The sequence below is a fragment of the Heterocephalus glaber genome, unplaced genomic scaffold (genome assembly GCF_053883595.1).
Source record: "Heterocephalus glaber isolate CG9 unplaced genomic scaffold, H.glaber_assembly_v1.0 deba00001733, whole genome shotgun sequence".
NCBI lineage: Eukaryota > Metazoa > Chordata > Mammalia > Rodentia > Bathyergidae > Heterocephalus > Heterocephalus glaber.
This window is the reverse complement of record NW_028258444.1, coordinates 9,725,576-9,750,794: the sequence shown is the minus strand read 5'-3', so window position 1 is coordinate 9,750,794 and position 25,219 is coordinate 9,725,576. Positions and strand designations below refer to the sequence as shown.

At 34.2% G+C, this 25,219-nt stretch overlaps 1 protein-coding gene across 9 annotated transcripts in view; it reads right to left on the bottom strand.

The window, feature by feature from the left end:
- Nucleotides 1-25,219, bottom strand: part of Cntn1 (contactin 1) — a 446,523-nt gene that overhangs the window by 99,754 nt on the left and 321,550 nt on the right. For all 9 annotated transcript variants that reach the window (XM_004874004.4, XM_087199964.1, XM_087199970.1 and 6 more), the window contains 3 exons: nt 21,851-21,978; nt 21,386-21,561; nt 5,391-5,511 (listed from right to left, as the gene is read on the bottom strand). In XM_004874004.4, the coding sequence (XP_004874061.1) occupies nt 5,391-5,511; nt 21,386-21,561; nt 21,851-21,978 (425 nt within the window). The remainder of the gene's footprint in view (nt 1-5,390; nt 5,512-21,385; nt 21,562-21,850; nt 21,979-25,219) is intronic.

Genomic DNA, 25,219 nt, shown 5'->3' with positions numbered 1-25,219 from the left:
TGTCACTAATTTTCCCAAATTTGTAGCCATTGCCTTTTTGAAAACTGTTTTTCTCTTACTTCTGGTAATCCAATTTGCCAATTTCTCATTAAATCCTTAGTGTCTTAATCTCCTTTTTTCCTCAGTGTATCTTTGATATTTTGTCTTTGGTACTGGGGATCAAACTCAGGACCTTGCACTTGCAAGGCAGGCAGAGGAACCACTGAGCTAAATCCCCAGCCCCACAATCTGTCTTGGATTCTCTATGTTAAAACATAGTTATTTCTTAATAGTTTTTTGTTTCCTAATTCATTTTTAATCTGTCATTAATATCATTCTTAATCTGCCATTTATTTTAAAGATTATGTTTATCATTTTCTCTTCTTTTTTATCCAAAGCTGAAGCATTTTATTTTAAATTCATTTTACCATTTCCTCTCTAATTTCTTTAATGATTTTCATAATAGCTTCTGTTTTTAACTTCAGTAACAACATTCTCTGAAGTATTCTGTACTTGTTTTATTTTCTCTCCTCTTGATCTCTGATGACTTCTTTTCTGATACAGGTTGTCTTTTGCATATTTGCAATTTTATATTTCATCAGAGTTTGTTGGAATCATGAGGGAGTTGGGTTGAAGATAATCTGTCAGAAAGGGTATCTTTTGCTTTTGCCAGAGCTGTAAGTGTGAATGTTTATTTATCCATATCTTGAATTTTATATATTGGACTTCCAAGCCAATACTGTCTGGAGAAAGGCTGCACTCTTGCAAAAATAATCTCCATACAGATAAAACTGATATAAAAGGCAACATTAGAGAAAAAAGTGAAAATTATAGAGCCCATTTGAGCCCCCTATTTGAAGTTGTTTGCCGAGTTGGAAGATCAGATAATGGGAGTCACTTTCTGGTCACTTTTCCTTGAGCATCTCTGAACACAATTAGTGGTTAAATAAACTGAAGTGCTATAACTTTCTATAGGTAAACACTGATGGCTGCTATCAAAAACACTGTCTCATATCTGATTACTGGGGTCATGTTTATGTTTTTCTTTTAGCTGACAACAATCACTGCTGTTTTCCTTATTTCTCAGTCTCATTGTAGATGACATAGACAAAGGGGAATGAGTTTTCTCTGAGTAAAATGTTCCATGAAATCAGATCCAGTGTTATATATGCCTTGGCTATGTTTTCCCTAGATTTCATGTCAGTTTTATATCTAGAGGCTCTTATGGTTTAGATATAGTCTGAGTACATCTCCCTAATGCTCACATGTGGGAAGCTTGTTCCTCCAGGGTTGTAGGGTGGGGAGGTAGTGGAATACTTAGAGTCGGGGCTTAGTGCAAGACAAAGCGGTCCCTGGGGATGATGCCTTCTGCATGACTGACACTGGTCTCACTGAGTCTTTTCTGTAAGAATAAGTTGTTATGAAAAGTGGTCCTGATCCCCGATCTCTCTTTGGCCTTCTGTCTTGCCATGTTATCTCTTCCTCTGACATGTATGTACACTATTGTGAGGCCATGTACAGTGAGGTCATAGCTCAATGCCATGAGCCAATACCAATGCCATGCTCTTGAACCTCCAAAACTGTGAGCTTCTCTTTTCTTTAGACATTACCAAGCCTCAGTTATTTTGTTATAGTAACAAGGAATGGGCTAATACAGGTTTAACTAATTGACAGCTTCTATCCTAAACTCAAGTTAAAATAATAATAGAAGTCATAAGCCTAAAACATATTTTCCTCTCCGATTACTTTCATCCAGTCCTACACATATATCCACTCACTTATTCACTTTTGAAGGCACACACATACACACACACAAGATCCAGAGGGAAGCAAGATTTTATAATATGTACTCATTTCCTTCAAGATAATATACAATAAAGGAAATTCAATTTTATTTATTTCTGAATATTTACACTTTTGCTTCAGTCTTCTCAGAGGGCATCATAGTTTACATACAAACTTGTTTTGTTACCAAAAGTCTTAGTGCTCATTAGAAAAAAAATTGGTTCCTTTCTCCATTGTTCACTGTGCCTCTCATAGCACTCGCTCAGGGTGTGCAGCTCAGATCAGTGCTATCTGAATATGAATAAGGATCAATCCACTTCAGATTTGGCAAGTTCTTATAAATATCTCCTGTCCGCTGAATGCAACCTTCAGAGGATGCATCCCAAGACCCACAGTGGGTACCTGAAACTGCAGTTAATACCTAACCTTATATATTTTGTCTTTTCATATACACACATACTTATGGTAAAGTTTAATAGATAAATAAGGCACAATGAGATATTAACAGCAATAGCTAAAATAGAAGAGTTGCAATAATGGATTCTAACAAAATGTTGTGTTTGGGGGCTATTTCTTTGTAAAATAAGGGTTATTTGAAAACAAGCATTGTGATCCTGCAACACTTGCCCTGGTAGCCAAGACTATAGCAGTAACTAGCAGGTGGTGTATGCAGGGTGGATACGCTGGACAAAGGCATGGTGCTTCACATCTGAGCAAGCTGGAGTAGGACAGCGTGAGGTTTCGTCACACTGTTGTAACAGCATGCAATATAATATTTAGGAATTGTTTATGTCTGCACTACAGTTGATATAGATAAGTGAAATTACGGAAAGCAAAACCACAGATAAGGAGGAACTACTATAACAAGTATCGCTTGTTTTGAGAAACAGGTCCCAGTTCCTGAAGGCTGAATGCAATTGCTTTCAAAAGCAATTCATGGTCTAAAAATGCTTTTAGATGTCACTAAGTGAAATTTGCCAGTTTTTTATACATATTGCCTGAAGTGAATAATCATCCCTTGTTTCCTTTTTCAAGAAGCCTTGATCTAGATGGGGAAAATGTAGAATTAAGCTTTTTATGCATTTGTGTTACTACTATAAAGAAATTTGATGATACAAATCCTCTTCTCAAGAAAATGCACCTAGATGTGAAATTTTACATATAATTTCAGGAGATTTATGGACACCTTGAGGCCTGAATATCGACTCCAGGTCATGATTTCCTGAACTAGTCATGAAGGTATAATTAAGTGGACAAATGGACCAGTAATAATATCATTTATGGAGGGATATGTTCTATATATTACCCGTAAAGAAGATTGTTTAGTTGGATATACTCTGATTTAAATACGTAAAGCATTTTCAAAGATCTACATTACATACATTTTTGACACAAGCTCTGCAGAAATGTATTTGTCTATTTTAATTGAAAAATTCTCTTGATATAAAATTAATACCTTTTATGATACTAGAAATAAAGCTTAGAAGATGATTATGACTATGAGGATTTTAATAGTGGTAAAGCAACACTCCATTTACCCGTGTAGTTTTATTAGTTTCCTGGTATAATTTAGGGATTTAAAGTGTAGAACATTTCTACTGAGTACATTTGCCAGACTTTGTTGCTGTATAGCATTTGTTTTTTCTGGGCCAAAAAAGGCTTTAGGAAATATTTTTATTTCCACATAATACCTGATGTAGCTTCTTTTTATTAGCTATAGCTCTATAAAAAATGTAGAGATTATCAATTACCTAAGTATGTGTGGATCATAGCATCAGTACTCTTGCATTCTATCTGTAAAACATTCCCTTCCTTCTGAATACTACAGATAATTCAATGTTGCCACAACCAGCTTACTACTATGTAATCCCATGAAGACCCTGATGTCCAGACTTTGCAATATAATCCTTATTGTAACTTTAATGCTTATTTACTAATTTGCAAGCAATTGTATTAGGTTTAAACTAATGCTGGAAATGGCTAATTGTATTAAATTTAAACTAATGCTGGAAATGGCTAATTGTATTCAATGCTAATGCTGGAAATGACTAAATGTCTTGTGGTCTGATGGGGAAGAACAATGAATTTGTTTCTTTCCTGATAATTCTTGAAAATAAGTGTCCTAAAGAAAATACTCTGACTGGAAATACCAAACCAAAATGAACTTTCTTTAACTTGAGATTTTGTAGCTTTGGGGTTTTGTTTATTAATTTTCCCTAAGTGTTCTATAGAATGAATATTTCAGTTCATTCACATAAACTTCCCCTAGACTTATTACTCTATTAGAGAACATATTCAACTGGAATAAAAGCTTTTCTCATTTAGGGTCTCCATATTAACACTGTTCTAGGAGGGAATCCAGAAAGTGTGTGAGACCGAGTGTGATTAGATTAACTGGAGCTCATAAGGGACATTTAGACAGACCTCAGATATTTTGTTGATTAATTTTCAGCTGATTGTATCAAAATTGACAGTAATATGTACACTTAAATAATGATCAATCAGTATTTCAATAGGTAAAATATTAAAAAATTGGAATTTTAATATGACATTGGTATAGAGGAAAAGGGAGTTGTAAAAATAGGCAAAGGAATGTCCAATTCTCTAAAACGTACATGCACATGCAAATTTTATAATTCAGTAAAGGAGGCACTCATGTATAGATTGCCATCAAACCCACTAGAGAAAGTAGTAAATGCTATTAAAGTTCAGGAGATAAGAGCTCCTATGTGGAACATCAAAGGAGGTTTCCTGAATTTCATGATACTTGAGCCAAGCCTTGAAGGAGGGATGATATTTGGGCCACAATTGTTGTGAAAAGTACGTGAAAACAATGCTGTGAATCAATCAAGGAACGGATGTACAAATACTGGGGTATTTTGTGAATTAATTGGATGTTTGGAGTCAGTTACAAGACATGATGAGACCTGAAAGGAAACAGGCTGAGATCATTACATGGAACATCTTGTATCCTGAGCTACACAGGATGGACTTCATTCCACAGGCAGTGAGTTTAGGGTCACATAATGATTATTAAGAAGGTGTGTCATGTTCCAAGCCAGCATCGCTACTACACAAGAGAGGCCAGCAGCAAAGGATTCCCCTTGTGTGTCAATTCCATTTTCTATTTCATTATCTCTTGGAAGAGAGCACTGGTTAGAAAACAAGTAACATATTGAAACATGATACATGTATCAGCTTTTTATTCTAAGATCAAAGTGATAAACGTATCGCACTTGAGGTTATAGTAAACAACATCAGTATATTTTTTCCATAGAAAATGAAAAGGGACTGTATTATACTCAACACACTAGAAAAAAGGATTAGGAAATGACAATTTGTGATAGTGATTACTAAGTTTAAAAGCACAAACACTTAGTAGGAGGTGTGTGGTAAAACTTTCAGGAATATCTGCAATTAGTGAAACAAAACAAAACCAGTGTTGTTTACTACTTGTCTGGCATTAATCATTCTCAGGAATGGGTAAGAAGCCTAAAATATGTTCTGAGGCACATGGTTGAGCTTCTAAATATATAAGAATTTGAAGATATAGAGTTACTGGAAGATTACACGTATTTACGCAAGCCAAATATCTTTGGTTTTGTAATTTTAAAATGAACTCTTACCTCGCACAACAAGGTCAGCAGAAGCAGAAGAATTGTCCACAATGGTCTGAGCGGTGCATGTGTATCTCCCTGCGTGTCTCAGCTGCGCGTTCCGGATGAGTAGTTCCCCATTGGCATCCAACTGTTGGCAAAGACAGCAATCATCCCAATTATACATTTTTTCAGCCATTAGATGGGCATTTAGGATATAAAATGTACACTGTTTTCCCTCTTTGAATGGATACAGTTTAAAAGCATCTGTTTCAAATATGCTAACTCGAAGTCCTTGTTTAATTTACTGTTGAGGCTATAGCTTCTCAGCTGAAAAATGAAATGATGTGAATTAATTATGTAAGGCCCTTTTCAGTTTTACTATGTTTAACTTTCTATTATTCCCATGATCAGAAGGCTGTAGTGATAGGAAACCAAGGGATAATACTATTTTTTTGACATGGTTTAAAGAAAAATGTTAAGGTCTAATAATCTTAGTGCTAAATGTTTATGTGGGTAAATACGTGCTATATGGCTGAGAAGAATTGCTAATTTGGTTTTTGCAAAGCTATCTCAATTACTAATTTTGTGATGTGCCACAGTTCATTTTACAATGACACTAAAAGTTCACAGAAATTGTCAAAATGGACAATTCTAGTCACATGTACTTTGTCAACAAAACACAAATTACATGAGGATGCGGATTTTTGTCTTGTTCAACGCTTATCCCAAGTGTTTGTAAGTGTTCCATACACATTTTTGTAGGAAGCTTGAGGGAATTTAGCTTCTGATATAAGGCACAAATTCAATCTAATTTCTAAAAATGGGTAATGTTTATTGAACGCCTGTTCTTCACCAGGTCTAGGCTATGCATATATAATCTCATTAAACTCCCTTCTGACAACAGATCTCTGACATACATCTTACTATGTCCACTTTGTTAACGATAAAAGAGATTTAGAATACCTAAGTAATTTAATTCAGTTCACTCAGTTTGTATGGTAGTGAGAACATGCCAGAGTCATTTGTCATGATCTCCAAAGTGTTTTCTTAGAAGAAAGATGTGGCAAACTCAAAAATACTGACTTACTCCTTCAATCACAGATATTTAGATATACTAAAGGTTGATTCATGAATCAGGTTAATACGTACATGAAAAAAATCTTGCTTGTATGAATTGTCAGACCTACAAGTGTTTAAAATGTGAAATTTTAATGACTATATATGGAGTGTATGTTCTGGTTCACCAAGGATTCTACTAATAGCCTTTCATAATGCATGTTCTCTGCTGGTCTTAGCATTAAGATTTGCAAACCTGGGCACTTGGTTTAATTAATTGAAACAATATTAATATCTCCATATAAAGAATTTTTTAGCCACATATCCTGTTCTTTGATATAAGCTGGTCTTAGTAAATACATACCTAGAAGTTGGGTAATTTAGTGTCTATTGAGATCTTCCTGCCCTGCGAAGACTAGAACAGCTAAGCATCAAAACAGTTCCCAAGATTCCTATGAATTCCCAGAGAGGGCAGGTTTTGTCTTCTGTTCTCTTGGTTTATTTTTTATATATTTATTTTGTGGTCATACAAAAAATTATCAGACCAGAAATTTAGCTCTTTTTTCTGCTTTATATAAAATCTACTAACACAAAGTATTTCCTGGTAAAATTGTTTACTGAAGAAGGGAAGTAGTAGAACTAGTTGAATCCCATGATGTAGGGTAAGTTCACATTAAAAAATATTGTCCATGGCATATTTCTGTTCTTATCAGTTTTATTGGTTACATTCTTACTAGATACTTTTAATGACCTTCACCTTCCCCACTGCCTGAACATTTTGCTGACATTCACTCCTATTCTATTTCTTATTTCTTACCTGTCTCTCTTTTTTTTTTCTTGGAAACAGAACTATTTTTGCCTTATGTTGAGGTGTTTAATTCTTTGATAATTGCCTGGACTCCAAAGATATTCTTCGAAACCTTACTTTCTGTTTTTAGTTTTTTTATTTCTTCACCTCTTTGTCTTTAATCAGTTCTAACCTGGACCTTACCTCTTCAACTCATCTTGCTTAATCTCATAATACCTACCATTTGGCATTCCTTCCTGAAATGTTCAACTTTTCTAGTCACTTCTGGTTTTCCAGAAGAGTGAGGGACACTCTTCTGCTCTTCTTCAAATTCCTTATAATTCCTTCATAAATTCTCAAATTTATTCATTCTTTTTCACTACTAAGTGCCTCTGCCTTTGTCCAAACTATGTACGGACATCTCTTTTTCAGCTGCAATAAGAATTGGATTGGGTAATACATATAGCCCACGTCAGTAACAGCACTTCCTAAACACACAATGAGGAGCTTCTTGGCATCAGGATGAAACGTTCACTTTTGCTACCTCCTCGTGTTTCCCTGCACTCACCTGCCACATCCCCCCAACTGTGAGCAGCTCAGACTTCCTGTGTGCTCTGGCTTCACAGATACCTTTTGTACCACCTGGCCTTGCTCATCCCATCCTTCCATCACACACTAAGTACAACTGACATTTTAGGGTCCACTTCATTCTCTTGAATCCAAAGCCTAGATAGAATAGGTGCTGCCCTTTGAATGTTTTTACTGTAATTCTTCCTTCCTACTATAATTACGTGGCTGTTTATTTCTTCTGCTAGACTAATTCTTTAGAGAAAAGGCTAGGTTTTACATGTGTTACATATAATCATATCTCCCATATAAGAATAATTCAGCAAATAAATATCAAATAAATGAATTAGTAAATACTTATTATATAAAATGTTTTCATTAAGTAGACATTCTTTTAATAATATTATATGATTTTATTCAGGTCAAATAATGATGCTGTAAGATAAATAGCTGAATTAAGAACACTATCATTTTCTATATCCTTGATCATCTATGAATAATATATTTCAAATTATTTATATACTAATTTTGTGAGACAATGTATAAGTTTTTATAAAAGAATTTATAGAAAAAAAGAACATTGTCAACATACAAGTAAACTTAAAGTTTTTCAATCCATTTCTGTAGGAAGAATTTGGTCTTGTGCAAAAAGACCTGGTCTTTGCCCTCATCTCCCAAAAGGTAGTCTGTAACATCTTTCTTTTTCTGGGGATCTTGGATCATGCTCATTAGTCTAACAGTGTGATAAAGAATAAAGGCTCACCACACTTATATAATTTTAGAGTAGAGTTTGGGTCATACCAGGTAGTGTATCAATGTTATTTAGTGGAAGTTAGATATTCTTGTAGAGTCTTAGAGAAGGGGCTGACCATGGTAGAAACATGAACGTTTTCAGTTCAAATAAGGGCTTTAGGTAATGTGTTATCGGTGAACCTCGAAATGTAGTATCATGTGGACAGTCAATCTTTCAGTTGCTCCTGAATGATGAAGCCCTAGTAAAAACTGTGGACAGTGAGGCTCAGTTAAGCTTCCCCAGTTAACTGAGTATTCGCTGGTAATACTTTGCATATACTGCCACACATCAAAGACAATAGAGTAACGCACCTTGGCTCCACAGGGAGAAGACAACCAAAGCTCTGGGTTTGGTACTTCTTCAAAAGCCCTGTCCACTTCTTCCCTCAGCAGATATAAGCCTGCATCTTTTTCCCGTAAGAAACTGTAATCAGTTATAACAGCTTTAGTGAGCTCAGTGAGTCCCTTCCAGTAGAGGCAACTCCTGAGCTTTGCAATTGGTATCAGAAATAAGTGGAGTTCGGGGGACTCTGCTACATTGTATTTGGCCTAACTTCTCATACCATACTAAATATAATTCATCTAATAAGGGAGGTAAAATATTATCATTCATAATTATGCTTTTTAAAAAATAAATTAGGTAAGCACAGAGTAAGATTCTATATATGGGGAAGTGACTATAAGGTCTTTCTTGTCACATACATCTAACTATCCAGTGAGAAATCAACAAAATAATATAAAATAATTATAGTAAAATAAAATAAATGCTATGTATTTGTAAAGATAGACTAATGTGCTTTGATATCCTTAACAGAAATGCATTTAACAGTAAATATTCATTAATAGAAATGTACTAAGTAAAATATTTTCAAACTATTGTGGTGTAAGAATATAGTTATATTTAACAAAATGTTTATATAAAGAGAAAATTATATTCTTTCTTTAAATCAGGTCAGTTCTCTGGTTGGTGCAGTTATCAGAGAGAATCCTGGTGCTGAGGTGCAATGCAGCTGAACAGCAGAAGTTTATGCTAGGCCCTGAGTGGCATCCCCAGGACCAAAAAAAGAAAGAATGAATGAAAGAGAAAAAGAAAGAAAAATAAGAATCCTATTGGTAAAATCCTACTATCTCTCAAGGGATTAAAAGAATAAAACATAAAATACTTCAAAATTTAAAATTTTTCCTATCCAATTTCACAATAAGAAAATTGAGGGCAAAAATAATATAAAGATAGACACTTTATGATATTATTGTTCTTTTAAAATGTTTATATGTTATACATCTACTATTTTTCCTTAATAAAACAGTTATTCTGTTCAGAAATTCTTAGTTTGAAATATAGTGCTGTTTTTAATTTACTTATTTTATTCTCATAGAAATGATGTGATCTTTATATTGTCACATGTAATAGAAAACACAAAATATTGTATGGTTTAAAACATTACATCAAATTCATACTTTTGTACACTTCACATTAAATTCTTACAACATTTAATTAAGCTATTCTAAAAGTTTAATGCTAAACTCATTTAAAAGTCAGCCATTTTAAATATTAAGCCTTAGGTAGGTAATGAGAGGTTAATTTATATAGAACAATAATGAGCGATTTTAACATTTATTCTCATTTGATCTATATTTGGTAAAGGTATAGTGCTGAAACTTCTCAGAAGGAAAGCAAAGAAAAAGTACACTGTGTTATTTCCAGTATAGTTGTGCATATATAATAGCTTTCCTAATGGTTTATAAAAGCTGCTAGTGCTTTCCATACCTCAGAAGATGTTGAGGTTCTCCATGGCTGACAGAATGCTTACAAAGCAAGTAAAGATCACGGGCCTCAGCATATTCTAGCCACAAATTAGATACGAATGCTCTCTATATTTTCACTGAAAACCACAGCTTGGCTAAATTACAAAATGCTTCCCTTCATATGAGGAGAGTTGAATCACATCCTGGAAATTGTGATAGCAAAGCTCAGGGATATTCCAAAGTGTATATGTGGTTGACCACTTAGAAATTTCCAAAGTTTGAATCTAAAGACTTCCAATATATAAATGCCTACTCCACTCCCCCCACACACTAACTATAAAATAATTAATGCAATACAAATGAATCTGATTATTAAAATGAACACAGTTAATCATAATAAACAAAGACATATCTATATGGTAATTACAATGTCTAGATAAAAGTTAGATCTCATAAAGATTATACATTTAAAAACATCTGTTTTGTTCCACTAAAGTTCAGAGTTAAGGCTCTGAACTTTAGATACAGAAGGCTGAAGGGAAAAATATATTTTGAGGGGCATATTTTATAAACATAAACAAAATTATTGAATATATCTAATGAATACTTTACCCATGAAAGAATAATTTCATCTTTTCTTTTGGCACATTAGAATAACAACAGCAAGTGTATTATATGCTACAAATGCTAACATCACCACCACTAACTCTACTAATAGCAAATATTTAATAAGGATTAACTATGTGTCAAAGGCTGTTATACATACTTTACATGTACCAATATACTTATTCTTAGCAATAGCCCTATGAAAGATGTACTATTTTTAACTGTAGCTAAAGATATCTTTCTACTATAACTATACCACTACCACTGGTTCTACCATTGTTGCTCTTAATCATACTATTACAATTGCTGTTGCCACTACTACTATTGTGACTGCCACTGCTGTCACTACTACTGAACTCCTACTGTACCTAATTTATGATGTTTAAATGGTTAGCAATGTGCCAGCTCTTTCACATACATTTTTTCATTTAATTTTTATGATACCCAAGGATTTAGTATTAATATTCTCACTTAAAATATAAAGTATTTGATGTTTTAAGTTAAGCTACCTGTGGATGGCTCCATAAGTTTTATACTTCTCTGCTTTCACCAGATCATGTGATTACCAAGATAGTATTTTATAGATCAGATAAATAAGTTCATTGTTTGATAATTAAAAATTGTGCTTATAAGTGGTGTATATTATTTTATTAAATTGTTTCTTTAAATTTTCAAACATAGAAAAGTAGAAAGAATAGTACCATTGATACCCAATATCAACCATCTAGATTTGTGTTATCTTAATTGTGTAGCTAGCTCCATCATTCCTTCTTTCTACTATCTTCTATCTCATGCTGAAGCTTTGAAAAATAAAATGCTGATATCATTGTCGGGAGCAATGCTACATAATTCTAGGGAAAAATAATTTGGTTAGCCTAGTTCTCTTGCCTACAGCCCAGCTACAGAATAACTCCAGTTTGGCCTCCGGTCAGAACTGAGACTTCAGTGATCCAGTGATGCTGTGATTCTCCAGGACAAGAAACATCCTGGGAGAACAAACATCTGCTCAGTTCCTTGTTGTTCTTGGACTGTTAATATCTTGTTTGCGGGAGATGTACTGAACTCTCTGCAAGCCTTCTGTTACACCTTGTTTATCCCAATGTGAACTATTGAACTCTCTGCAAGTCATTTGTTACATTTGCTTCTCCCGATGTACTGAACTCTCTGCAAGTCATTTGTTACATTTGTTTCTCCCAATGTACTGAATAAAAGGTGCGGTAAGCTGGGGGCTTTTGTCTTTGCCGCCCAGAGCAGCACTGATCAGACCCAAAGCTCAGCTTCTTCTCAGTCTCATTTTTCTACCTTTCCTGTGATTCGCCGTGTGCTGCCGTGGCTCGCAGGAGACCAGGACTAACTGCAGAGGTTCTGGTAACGTCCCCTTCCCCTGTCCCCTACATATCATATCAGTACTGCTTATCAACACTTTAAGACAATAGCTTGAATCTCAAAAAAAGCCATTCTATGACAAAATTGCAAAACCATTTCACATATAACACTAAATTCTTCATATTATCTGATATTCAAGTTGCTGTTATTTTAAGTAATGCATTAATATTAAGATTACTTGAAACTAAAACATTTTTCAAGATAGAAAAAATTTATAAAGTGTGTCATTTGGCATAGAAAACTTCAAATAATTAAGGGAAGCTGTCCAAGATAATTACTAAGAAGTCATTCAGTATTTATAGAAATAGATGAAATGTTGAATATCCCTACACTTGGCTACTTTTATACAAAAGAAAGAGTGAAAGTAATGGCTAAAGAGTCCAATTTTTATCAATGTGCCTGTTTTAAAATGAAAAGTCAAAAATGAGAACATTTTGTTTGAGGTCTCTGTTAAATTATTTGAATAATGAACAAAAGCATGAATGCCTTGGGTTTGGAACTTGCATTTCAGATTTGAAAGAAAACTTGGATAACATTTAACTCATATGGTTTTCAAGTTGCTTCTCATCAGCCTCAAAGTTCTGGGAATCTTCATGGGCCACTTGGTAAGAGAAAAAGAATGAGAGTTATTGGAACAAGAAGAAATGTGGGGGCTCTGTGTGTAGGGCTCTTGGCCATGTAGTCACACACACACACACACACACACACACACACACACACACACACTTCCCTCTTTAGATCTTTAGGCAGAGAAACCTCATCATCTTTTTAAATATTGGGGTTTCAATTACATTTTCTTTGAGAAAGCAATTATGCTATTAAAACCTTTGTGTTGTTATTGTTCATCTAAACTTCTGAGGTGGCCAAAGCCCCTCCTGTGACAGATGTGGTACCTGAAGTTCAGCGTGCCTGTTTGCCCAAAGTCATGTACATGTGGGCAGCAACACCACAGCAAAAGTTCCGCTACTTAGATATTGTGCTGTTCTTTAAAACAAACTTGAAAAATCAGTTCATTAAAAATAAATACGACAACTAGTGACAAAATCATATATTCCTAGTGTAATAAAAATAAAACATCAAAAGTCCATTTTTTAAAAGTACAAAATTCCCAAGACACAAAATGTTTACATGTTTATTTTACCCTCTTCAATAGCTTTATACTGTATCCATGAAATGCCAGAATACTTTCTGTAGAGATACTTAGGTATGTAAAGTAGGATATTTAAATTGTGTCCACAACTTTGAATCAACTTGAGGAGATCTCTCAAAGCCAATAATACACCTCTAAAACAGAATGTGCCTAATTCTCTTTATTTAACACTGTCATCACCAAACACTTATTAAGCGCATCCCTTCAGGATGCTATGCTGGACAGTGACTTCATATGACATACTCTCTACATTTGAAACTCGATGATCTTAAAGAAGCCAGCTCAACTAGAGATGCACCTGGGGAACACAGCTACCCTTTTTGTGTTTATTGCTGGGAAAGAGTAAAGAATGTCCAGAAGTCATCTGTAATTAAAAGGAGTGAAAAGGAACAGGAAAGTTATTTTTACTGAATGAGGTAGGATTAAATTCTCTAACTCAATCTAGAAACCCAATCAGTTACTGATAGGAAGAACAGAGATTGGATTCAGTCATGAGCAGAATGCCTTCAAGAGTTTCTTGGGGGTCACAGAATTATAACAATGGCCCATAGAGTTTTTACACATTTCTTCCTCTTTCCTACTGCTCATCAAAATTTAAGCCTTAAATTGACAATGCACATACAATATTATTTTCTACTATTCATACTAATTTGAAAAATGCTTTCTTTTTTCCAGCTTCTTATAATTTATGTCCCCAACACTTTCATCTACTCAAAATACCATAACTATTTTTAACATATCATGCTTAAAACTTCAGAGGCTAATCCCTTTATTCCTGACTCTCCTTTTCTTGAAAACTTCCTTGATACTATTTCTCAATATTAGTATAATTAACAATTCAGACTGCATAAGTCTCTGTTGTTGGGGTCTGGCCTGCACATTATAGGAATTTTAATAGCCCCTATGTTAAACAGCTGCCCAATCATACAACATCCCTGAAGTTGTGACAACCAAAAGTATCTCCATACATAGCCAATGTCACCATAGAAGCAAAACTGCTAGAAGTTCAGAACCAGGGCTTTAGGTCTTACATCCATCTCCGTTGCCTGCCCACTTTCCATTCTGGTTTCTTTAGCTGTAATTTGATTCTTGCCTTTCTCAGGATGCTTGTCAAACCCTCATTTCCTCCAACTTGTTGCTCCATAATTCTGGACAATCTTCTCTTCTTGTCCAACAGTGTGTACACAATTGAGGGAACCAATTAAGAAACCAACAGAGAGCCAATGAGGTAAAAAAAAAAAATGGCTTCTTCTTAGGTGGTAGCCTGCCTCGCTTCCTCCAGCCATTCCTCCCTCCCTCCTTTCCTCCCTCCCTCCCTCCTTCTTTCCTTCTCTTTTTTTATTCCTTTCCTTTCCATCTTTCTCTCTCTCTCAAGCATAGTTGCTGCTGAGAATCACAAAATGCTCCGATATGAAAAAATAAATTTCTCAAATCTAAACACATTTTTGTGACCATGTAGTATAATCAATATTTTCTTTTAAAAAAGAAAACATCCTAAGGGAAAAAAATCTGTCTTCTCTTTGCTTCAATGGCTCTATGTGTACAATCAGAAAAAATGCATACTCACATACCGCCCTCAAAAACTCATGCCAGTTCATTTAAAGGAGATGATTGAGTTACCATAACTATAGTTAGACCATTTGAACCTGTATGTATTTGATTTATACTGTAATTTGAAGGTTGCTAATAGCATAGAAAAGCTGAAGCAATTTGGATAAACTGAATTGATAGGGTTCATTAAACAAGACTGTAGAATAAAATGAACAGTATTGTTATATAGTGTTTCACACAACTGGAAAATTTCTTAAATAGACATAGATATGAATATTAATTTATAGATTAAAACTGGAAATGATGCAGATCAGATAGTCAGCAATCAGACCACCTGGCTTCAAATCTTTCCTTGGCCACTAGCAAAGTGGGTGATTTTTCTGGGTTGGTTACTTAGCCTTTTTAGTCCTCAGTTTCCCTAGCTAGGACATGGAGAAATTCACAATATGTCCTCCATTGAGGATTGCTCTGAAGATCAACTGAGGAATCAACTGTTTGCCAAGTACTAAGCATTCAATAAATGTTCACTCATATTACTTCTCTACTACTGTCAAAAGTGAAATATCTAGAATATTTTGGCCTCAAAACACAAGAGATGATCAACACATATAGTGAGTGTTCACATTTTAAAAACTTACGGCAGTAAAGGACACATTGCCATTAATCCCCCCTCAAAACAATCCTCCCTCCTGCTTTGAACACACTTAGTCTCCGTTGTTGCCACTTTCTGAAACAGCTCTGGAAGTCCTGCCTCATGTGTGTCTTTATAAAATGTGATAAAAAATACAGTGAATGATGCTCCCAAGAGCCACTCAATGGAAATGCAGGCTCATGAAAACATTATAGTGTGTCCTTATCTACTTTATTCCTTGGATCTGACCTCATGAGACTCTAGCTCTTCCCTAAAGTAAAAATGACCACAAAAGATAAATATTTTGAGTTGATTCAGCACAACAAGACAGCCAGAGCAGTGCAACAAAAGACACTTGTCAAAGAGGATTTGCAGACCTGCTTCAGAAAATAGAAGAACAATAGGGTAAGTGTGTTTGAAGTGAGGGGAGTATTTTGAAAGAGACTAATGACAATATGTCTTTTACAGTAGTCAGTTTTAAAAAATTTCATCATTCACTGTATTTTTTAATCACCCATAGGTATCCAGGAAAGTGAGCAGTATAAAAAATTATATTATGAGAAATAAGATCTGTTACCAGAAAAAAAAAGTATCTGGCAAAAACTTCTGGAATTTTCAATGGGAATGATGGGTCTATTAAAAAAGTATTAATAATAACTAGGTGTAATATACTAGATCCTGTGCCAACCACTAGGTATGCTCTCATTTAATCCCCACAAAAACACTGTGAAGCAACTAGCCTTAGAAACCCAATGAAGTAATCTAAATGATGTAAGTGAATGATTAATAATATTTTACAGAGAGGAAAGATGAGGCTTTCAGAGGTTTAATCTCTGGCTCGGAGTCACAGGACACAAAGTGAATGTGTGGAGCCCTCAGCCCAGGCAGTTTGTAGCAGAGCCTCTTAAAAATTCATGTGATATTTACAAATTCATAACAGACATGCAATAACTTCTTGTGAAATTACAATTTTAACTTTTTTTTCCTGGTACCAAGGATTGAACTCAGGACCTTGCACTTGCCAGGCAGGCACAGCACCACTGAGCTACATCCCCAGCCCAATTTTTACTTTTTTTTTGTAATAAGAGAGTCAGAAAAATAAAACATAGTGGCAATCGCCAGAATTGGAAAATTCAAGAAAGTCACGAGGTTAACTAAAAGAGTGGCTCTGAGAAAGATAATACTGTTAAATGTCAAAAGTAGTCAAAAATTAGATGGCTTCTGAAAAATAATTTCTGCAGATAGGATACCACTATAAAAGAGAAATAAAATGATATATTGGAAAACATTTTTTTTTTGGTACCAGGGATCGAACTCAGGACCTTACACTTGCAAGGCAAGTGGCAGAACCACTGAGCTAAATCCTCAGCCTGCAAATACATATTTTTGATAGATGGTCTGAGATCCTTCCTAGGAAAAGATGAGCTATAAATTAAATTGATAACTGTAATGACTCTGTCTTTTGTATTTACTCAAAGGTAGCAAGTAGCTACTAAAATGGAAAGTGTAAAACAGAAGTCATTTTGTAATTGGAGTTGGAAAATGTATAATTATTTGCTACATAACTTTAACAGATGAAAAGAATGCAGACAGATTTCTAGTTAATGTTTGAATGTAGAATTATCTCCAGAAGTTTCCTGTGTTGGAGGCTGGGTCCCCAGTGCACCAGTGTTATTAGTGGGGCTCTCAGAGGTGATAGATCATGAGGGCTGTCACTTCATCAGTGGGCTAATCCATCCACAAAGTCAGAATGTCATGGTATTGTTGGCAGGTGATGGAACTTTAGGAGGTGAGAATAGGTAGTGGTGGTGTGACCTTGGTGACTGGTATATTTTGTTTCCAAACCCTTCTCTCTGTCTCTCTCTGTCGCTCTCTCTCTCTCTCTCTGTACCCTAGCTACTGCGAGGTGACCACGAGATTTCCTCTGCCACTCCCTTTCACCGTAATGTTTCTGCCTTGCCACCAGCCTAGAAGCTATGGAACCAGCTGACGATCAGTTGAAGCTTCTGAAACCTTTAGCTTTAATAAGCCTTTCTTCCTTTAATTTTTTTCAGATATTTCTGTCATAATGAAGGAATGCTGATGGATGACCTTAATAACTTATACCAAAGTATCCAGCTCATAAAATTTATTTTTGCTGTGTATTTTAACATCTCTTTGTTCAAGCAAACTTTTTATGGCTGTGAGAATATAATAATATAATATTCAGTGAACATTATTTAATTAATTAAATAAATTATAAAATAAACATAAAAATTAAATAAAAATTAAATAAATGAAAGAATAACATGACAAACTCTAGATATTTATACTCATAATTTTTATACATCAATGTTAAGTGTAAAATTAAGTTACATTACAAAAAGTAATTTAATCTAGAAGGGTTTTATATAAAATAGGACCATTAAATGTAATGGCAACTCTATTTTTACCTTTTTTGTGCTTAGCATAAATTCTTAAAAGAAAAACACACCTTTAAAAATGTATAGTTACTCTTTCCCTGCTAATTATATATGACTTTAGTTAAAAAAAGTAAAATGAAGACATTTAAAAATCATCCATAATCTCACAAATTAATCATAAGTGGGAGAATGCATTTGTATAATTTCATAGAATAAGTCTTCAACAGGATGTGAAATTTGAGGCCTATACAAGGCTGCCATTTAGTGGTCAAAATTAAGAATAGCAAGCAAAGGCGAAAGCATATTGATGATAGAATACAATGTAGTTTTGAAACTAAATTGAAAAATGAAAACAAATTCACAAGACAAAAAAGTAAAAATTGATACTTATAATTTTGTTAGTCATAGCTTGTAATATTAATTTGTAGGAATTAATATTATTAAATCATGAAGATAATGACATCAGTTTAATAACTAAAAGCTTACAAAAGAATTGCATCTGAATTTATGCCTTGTTTTTTTTTTTCTGGTACTAGGGATAGAACTCAGGACCTTGCACTTGGGAGGCAGGAGCAGTGCCACTGAGCTAAATCCCCAGCCCTTGTGTCTAAATTTAAATTCACAGAGCATCTCTGATTTCTTTAGAATTGGTATCTGTCCTCCTCTTATACACAGGGCCGCTCACTGTGCCTGCTTGTGACTTAGTTGTTCTTTAAAAACAAACAAAAAAAGACCTATTCAATTGTTAAAATGTTCCCAGAATTAAAAATATCAAAACATTCTTTAAGACCCTATCTGTCTGTCTTATATATTTGCTCATGCAATTTTGAACAATGGACAAATACAGTTAGCTGTGTTCCTGCCTTCTATAGTTTGTCTTAACATATGCTATCTCTATTATGTTTTCTTTCACTAAGATTTAGTTAGGAAGACCCATTCCTATGTATTGACAAACCTAGAAATAATTACTAGCTGTTAGGATTATCTTATCAAAAGTGGGTCAAACATTTCTGATATTTTTATGTAAATTTTCTGTGGCCCATTTAGCAGTGAAGTCCACCTTTGAAATTTGCCTTCAAAAAACAAGGAAGATGATATGGAAAACTTTATTGGTCTTTTGTGGGTTCAAAAGCAAAATTAAATTTTATAATTAACTAAAACAAACACTCTTGTCTACTTTTTTCTTTGGAGAATTTAACCCACCTATCCATGTATGAAGTGTTAAAATATGCATTTGATATTCATATTCAGTTGTGTTGCATCTTTAGCCAATGGATAGTTTTGTGTTACAGGTGGATCATGTTTTGATAGAAGGAGCTAAACATTAGTTGATGAATTCTGAGATGGGGCCTGAGTGCCTAAGAGGCAATTTCATGAACCTCTGAAGCTGTCAGCTGTAAAAGCCAGCAGTGAAGGAAGTGAGTACTACTAGTATTCTCTTTTTTATTTTTTGGTACCGGAGATTGAACTTGGGAACTTGTGCTTGTGAGGCAGGAGGCGGAACCACTGAGCTAAATCCCCAGCCATCATTCTCAGTTTTAGGGTCAAACTTATTTCACTTTTTTTGGGGGGGTGTACTGGGGATCGAACTCAGGACCTTGCACTTGCAAGGCAGGCAGGTGGTGGCTACTTCTTCATTAGCATTCCAATTATTTCTTTACTTCCTCACTTTGCAGTGTACTTTTCCCTTCCTTCCATTCTCCCTTTTTCTTTTTCCACTTTGCAATTGTCATCTACATCAACTAGGATAGTGTATCTATGTTTTAAAAAACACGCATAGGCTCTAAATTTTCAGTGTAATTAAAGTGATTTATGTCTCCAAATTTATTTACATAGACTTTACTGCAGATACTAAGTAACTACTTTATAAGCTATACATATCATATTTTGAGAGTGCATTTGTGGAATTATTCAATTTATAATACCACAGAACTAAACAAATTCAAAAGTCTGTTTTTAAAAAAGATCTCTGTTTAGCTCACTCTTTTCCTTTAAATGAATAAAAGCCAAGTAGCATTTACTTTTATTGCCAAAAGAACTCACAATTTGAGAAGCTATTAAATTGTTAAAACTCTTGGTGCCAATTTCAAATGCTGGGCATGTTTATATTAATCCCATCAAAATAGTTTCAGTCATATAAGGGAAAATGCTACATGGTATAATGGCAAAGTATGAATCTATAGTACAGTGTTGATTCTCTGATTTTTTTAAATTGTAGTTTTGGTTCAGAAGCCAAATTGGCAGGGTTCCTGTAGGTTGTCAGTAATAACTAGACCATGTAAATTAAAAAGAACTAGACTGACAGCGAATAAACACACAGAGGCATACAAGTTGTAAAGCATCAACAGCTGTTCCTATGCATCTGTCTATTAATGCAAGAAGAAATGTCCCCATTCACTTCAAGTCTTACTCAACTTGACTAAAAGTTGAGCTGGATAATTTAAAAGCATGATGATGTTATACTATGTACATATTAATCCAGATTTTATATGGTTTTAAAAATCTGTAATATCTTAGAGTCAATTCAAATTTTTGCATCTATATTAATAACTGATTCCAAGGTTAAAATTTGTCTTAATTAAGAGTGTGTTCCAAATAGATCTTTGAATTTTTAAATAGCCACTTTCCAGAGAAGAGGCTAGGAGGGCCAAGAGACCAAGGTACATTTTAAAAGCACTGTAACTGAGCAGTCTACCACTTTCGGATGTTTTCATCCAAGTCATTACTTCTGTACTGGTTCCAATCTTTTCCTATTTTATTTGTTTCTGTACATTGACTGTATCACTATGCTTAATTATGGTACTGATAGCAGGTATACTCTAATTCTTAAAATATAGACATTTAATCCTTTTACAAATCACATAGACTAATTCTTCCTCTTCCAACATACATTTTGACTGCTTATCCTCAAAGAATAAAATAAATGCTTTAAAGCAATCATAATAATCCAGGATAAATATTATGCTTTTATCTCTCGTACAATAAAAGTGAGAGTACTAGAACATATAGTACATATATAGTGAGATATAGTATGTATCAATATATACAAAGAATTACATTTAGAGGGAAAATGGACCCAATGTACCCAATGAATATTTATAAATTTACCTAAAACATAATGGATACTTATAAATTAATATCTCTACCAAAATCTTCATGACCAGCCCTTTTAGAGGAGTTCAGAAGTATTATCACTACTATAAGAACTAGTCAAAGCTTATTTGCTTATTTTTTGTTTGTTTTTCAGTTTCAAGAAAAAAAGCATATGAAATATGATTATACTAGAATTGTAGTGGAGGCACACAAGAATCACTGGTATGTTAATAAGATGAAACTCAGAACACATACCATAAAATTCCTCTGGTAGTGAATATTCTCTTTGGTGAAGTCAATCACATAGCCATTGAAAGACCAAATAAATGTGAGATCCAAGGCGGGATCAAAGGACGCAGCACACTGCATGGTGGCATTTTCTCCAACAGTGATATCGGCATTGATCGGGGCCAAGATTATCCGCGTGGGATCTGTACATTTTTAAATGAAAGAGTAAAGCACAATTCAACAAAATACGAGGCATCATATTGTGCAGTATACATTAAAGAATGAGAAGCAACATACTTTGATTTTTCTATGCAAAGAAATATGATATTTTCACATCCAAAGTTCAGGAACAACTCCAACAGAAGGAGAAACTTACTCATACTGGGACTGTTTACAGAAGCTTAGCCCTGACCCACCTGTCTTTTAGTGCACTAGAAATTAAGCATCATCAGAATTTAGAAGATATTAATAAAATATCAAATGATCTCTTACCTGTGATAACAAGTGTACCAGTGCTATTAGCCTTCCCTCTATTATTTTCTGCAAAGCATGTATAAATGCCTCCATCATTCCTTGTTATGTTGTTGATTTCCAAGCTTCCATCTTCCCAAATGAGGATTCTATCAAAAGACATACATCATTCAAGTAATAAAATATCATTGCACTCACATTATAAACTAATATTTTTGATTATTACATTTTATACAAGTCACTTGATAGGAAGACTTTTATTCAGTGGAAACATTCTAGCCTTTGATTTTAACATTCTTTCTCAGCATCAACAGTATTTTAGAAAGTCATATTCATCATTTTCCTGAACTATTGCAGAAGTCCTCTGACTCCTGTTTGTATTCTTGCTTTTCCTTTGTCTCTTTCTCACGTCAGCCAGACATGTACACATCAGTGACCTAAGACATATTATGTCACATTACTGCTCAGATGCCACTCAATAACTTGTAAACCCTCTGGTGACTTTCTTATAGTAAAAGCCACTATCCTATGTCCTATGGGACTTTAGATAATCACACAACTTATTCTTCAAATCTTTTAGGTTTTATACTTTTAATAAAGCTTTTTAAATGATTTTGGTTAGCATTATTTGTGCTTTTGTATGTGTATGCATATGCACACATTTATACTCACTACACATAGAATTTTGTTGCCTTGACATTCTACATCATATTCCTCTTCCCAGATTTTTTTCCCTAATGCATATATCATCTGAAATTTTTCAGCTTAGCGTATTAATGATGTCCTCCTATTAGACTGTAACATTTTGATGTCAGAAATTTGTATCTGTTTTACTGATGGTAGTGTCCCCAGCACATAAATAAAATTCTTAGTAAATATTCTTTTTTTTTAGATCAATCACACAGTCATTGAAATAACAAATAAATGTGAGACCCAAAGCAGGATCAAAGGACCCAGTACACCGCACAATTACATTTTTTTCTCAAAGGCTATAGCAGCTATTTATTCATTAATTTTTAAAGATTCTGTGTTATACGCCCTCACTCAGTAGTGTCATACTGATTGTTGAAGAGGCATTCAAAAAGGGTGTTTTTTTTTTTTAAAAATGAATTACATAGAGTTTAAGGAAGGAAGTTGTTTTCCACATTCCACTTCCATAGTTTCAACCATTATGAGACAGGTTCAAACAAGCCTGAAAAAAAATGAGTTTTAAGTCTTCCAGAAATGCAACCTTAGGACTTCAATTCATACTTCAAAGTTAGGACAAACTGCCACTATTGCAGAGAACATAATAACTTTTAAATAAAGATATTCTAATATCTGCCTTTGTAATAGCTACCTTAAGATATTAACATTTAGGCAATCCTTCTTTGAGCAGAACCTAATTTTTTCATATTTTTATTCCACCAACCAGATTGTTCCCTCTGGATTACCTGTCAGTGGATTTTTACTTTCATTAAATGCATTATTTTAAAAGTTTTACAATACTTTGAAGCTTTGCACAAAACATACAAATTTATGTTCCATTTTAAAGGCAGAGTTTGATAAAAGAAAAATATTTTTATCTAGATTACGAATAAAAATTCCATATAAGAAAATACTGAAAATTCTACTAATTATATATTCTAAAACTTTATTTTCTTTCTTTAACTATCCAGTTCTAACTTAATTCATTTTAGAATAGCCTTTGTTCTTCAAGAAGAAATGTAACATCAAAATAACATAATAAGTAATTTAGCTATTAGAAGTCAGCTCTGAGGATATGCCTCTTTCTCTAGCTACAAGGGTGTAATGAATCCACTGCCCCAGACCCTGGATTCAGAAACCCACCCCTGTGTTTATCCCAGGCCACACTTGCACAAGCTGTCAACCAATGACGGGGCAGGGGAAGACTTTTCTAAAAGGCACTGCACTCCCACGGGCACTTTTGACTGAAGCACTTCCCAGTGGCCTGATCATATTCTCTTGAACTGCACTGCCCTGCATCTGAGTCAATCTTTTTTCCCTCCTTCGCTCTCTCCTTCTTCTGGGATCAAACCTGCATCTCAGTCAGGTGGCTCTCCTAGCCTGCACCCTACTTCCTCTCTATTCCCTTCCAGGAATTTCCATTAATAAATCTCTTATATGGCTAATTCTTTCCTAGCGTCTCCTTCTTGGAGGAAATATATTAGTACAGTAACAATATTAGTGTGTTATACTGTTTTTCACTAGCATATAAGATCTTGCCAAATTTCTACCTTCTCCTATTTAATTATTTTGCAAGCAAAGCAATGGAAATTATGGTCAAGTTACAGTGGAAAACAACAATTTGTTCTAAAACCCATAGTAACAATTTTAATTTACTTACATATATTAGCTCACAATTCATCTTTCTCATCTTTCTGACAGTTTAGTTACTGATAGATCACATATATAAGAATGACCCCATGAGACTATGATGGAGCTGATAATTTCTAAGTCCTAATGATGACTTAGCCATTGTAATACCAAGAACAGTGCATTACTCACATGTTTGTGGTGATGCTGTCAGTTGTATAAAAGCAAAACACATATAATTATAGACAATGCATAATACTTGATAATGATATGTTACTGGTTAATGTATCCTATATTTTTAATCAATATTTAAGAGTATACTTCTTTAATTTTTTGTAAATCAGTTTACTGTAAAACACTATGCTATGTTATGAGAGCAGCAGCCTCATGTATCTTGTGTTTACCATATCTCTTGATTGTATCATTTTCTATTGTCCTTTATTCAGTTTTGTGTTTGTTCATTACATCCATAGGAACAATAGCCTCATGAGACTGCAATGTAACTGAATGATATAGGTATGATAAAGATAAATAGATGATAGATACATAGAAGAACAGATGGATGGATGTGGGGAGAGAAAAAGAGGGAAAGAGAAAGAGAGAGAATGAATGAAGGTATTACCTATCCTAGGTGTAGAGGCTATTCCATCTGGATTTGGATAAGCACACTATGAGTTCACACAATGATAAAGTCATCTAACAATGCATGTCTCAGAATAGATCCCCACCGCTACGTGAACCATGACTATACATATTTCCTAGTGTCATTACATCTATAATTTGAGGCATTTTTCCTTTGACACTTAAAATTACATTTTAATAAGAATATTTAGGGAACTTTGTTTATTGGTAAAGCATACCAACTCTGGAGTAGAAAATAATCATGGAGATGTTCTCACATAAATAGCTCAGGTGAAGGTCACTTCAGAGCTGATAGCAATCTATCCAATATAAATTAACAATTAAATTAATTCTGTTAATTACAAAGAAATTCTGTCAGAGACTGTATACAATTTGAGCCAAAAATAAAATTTTATATTTGAGAACTCAAAACACAATTTATGAAGAGTCATG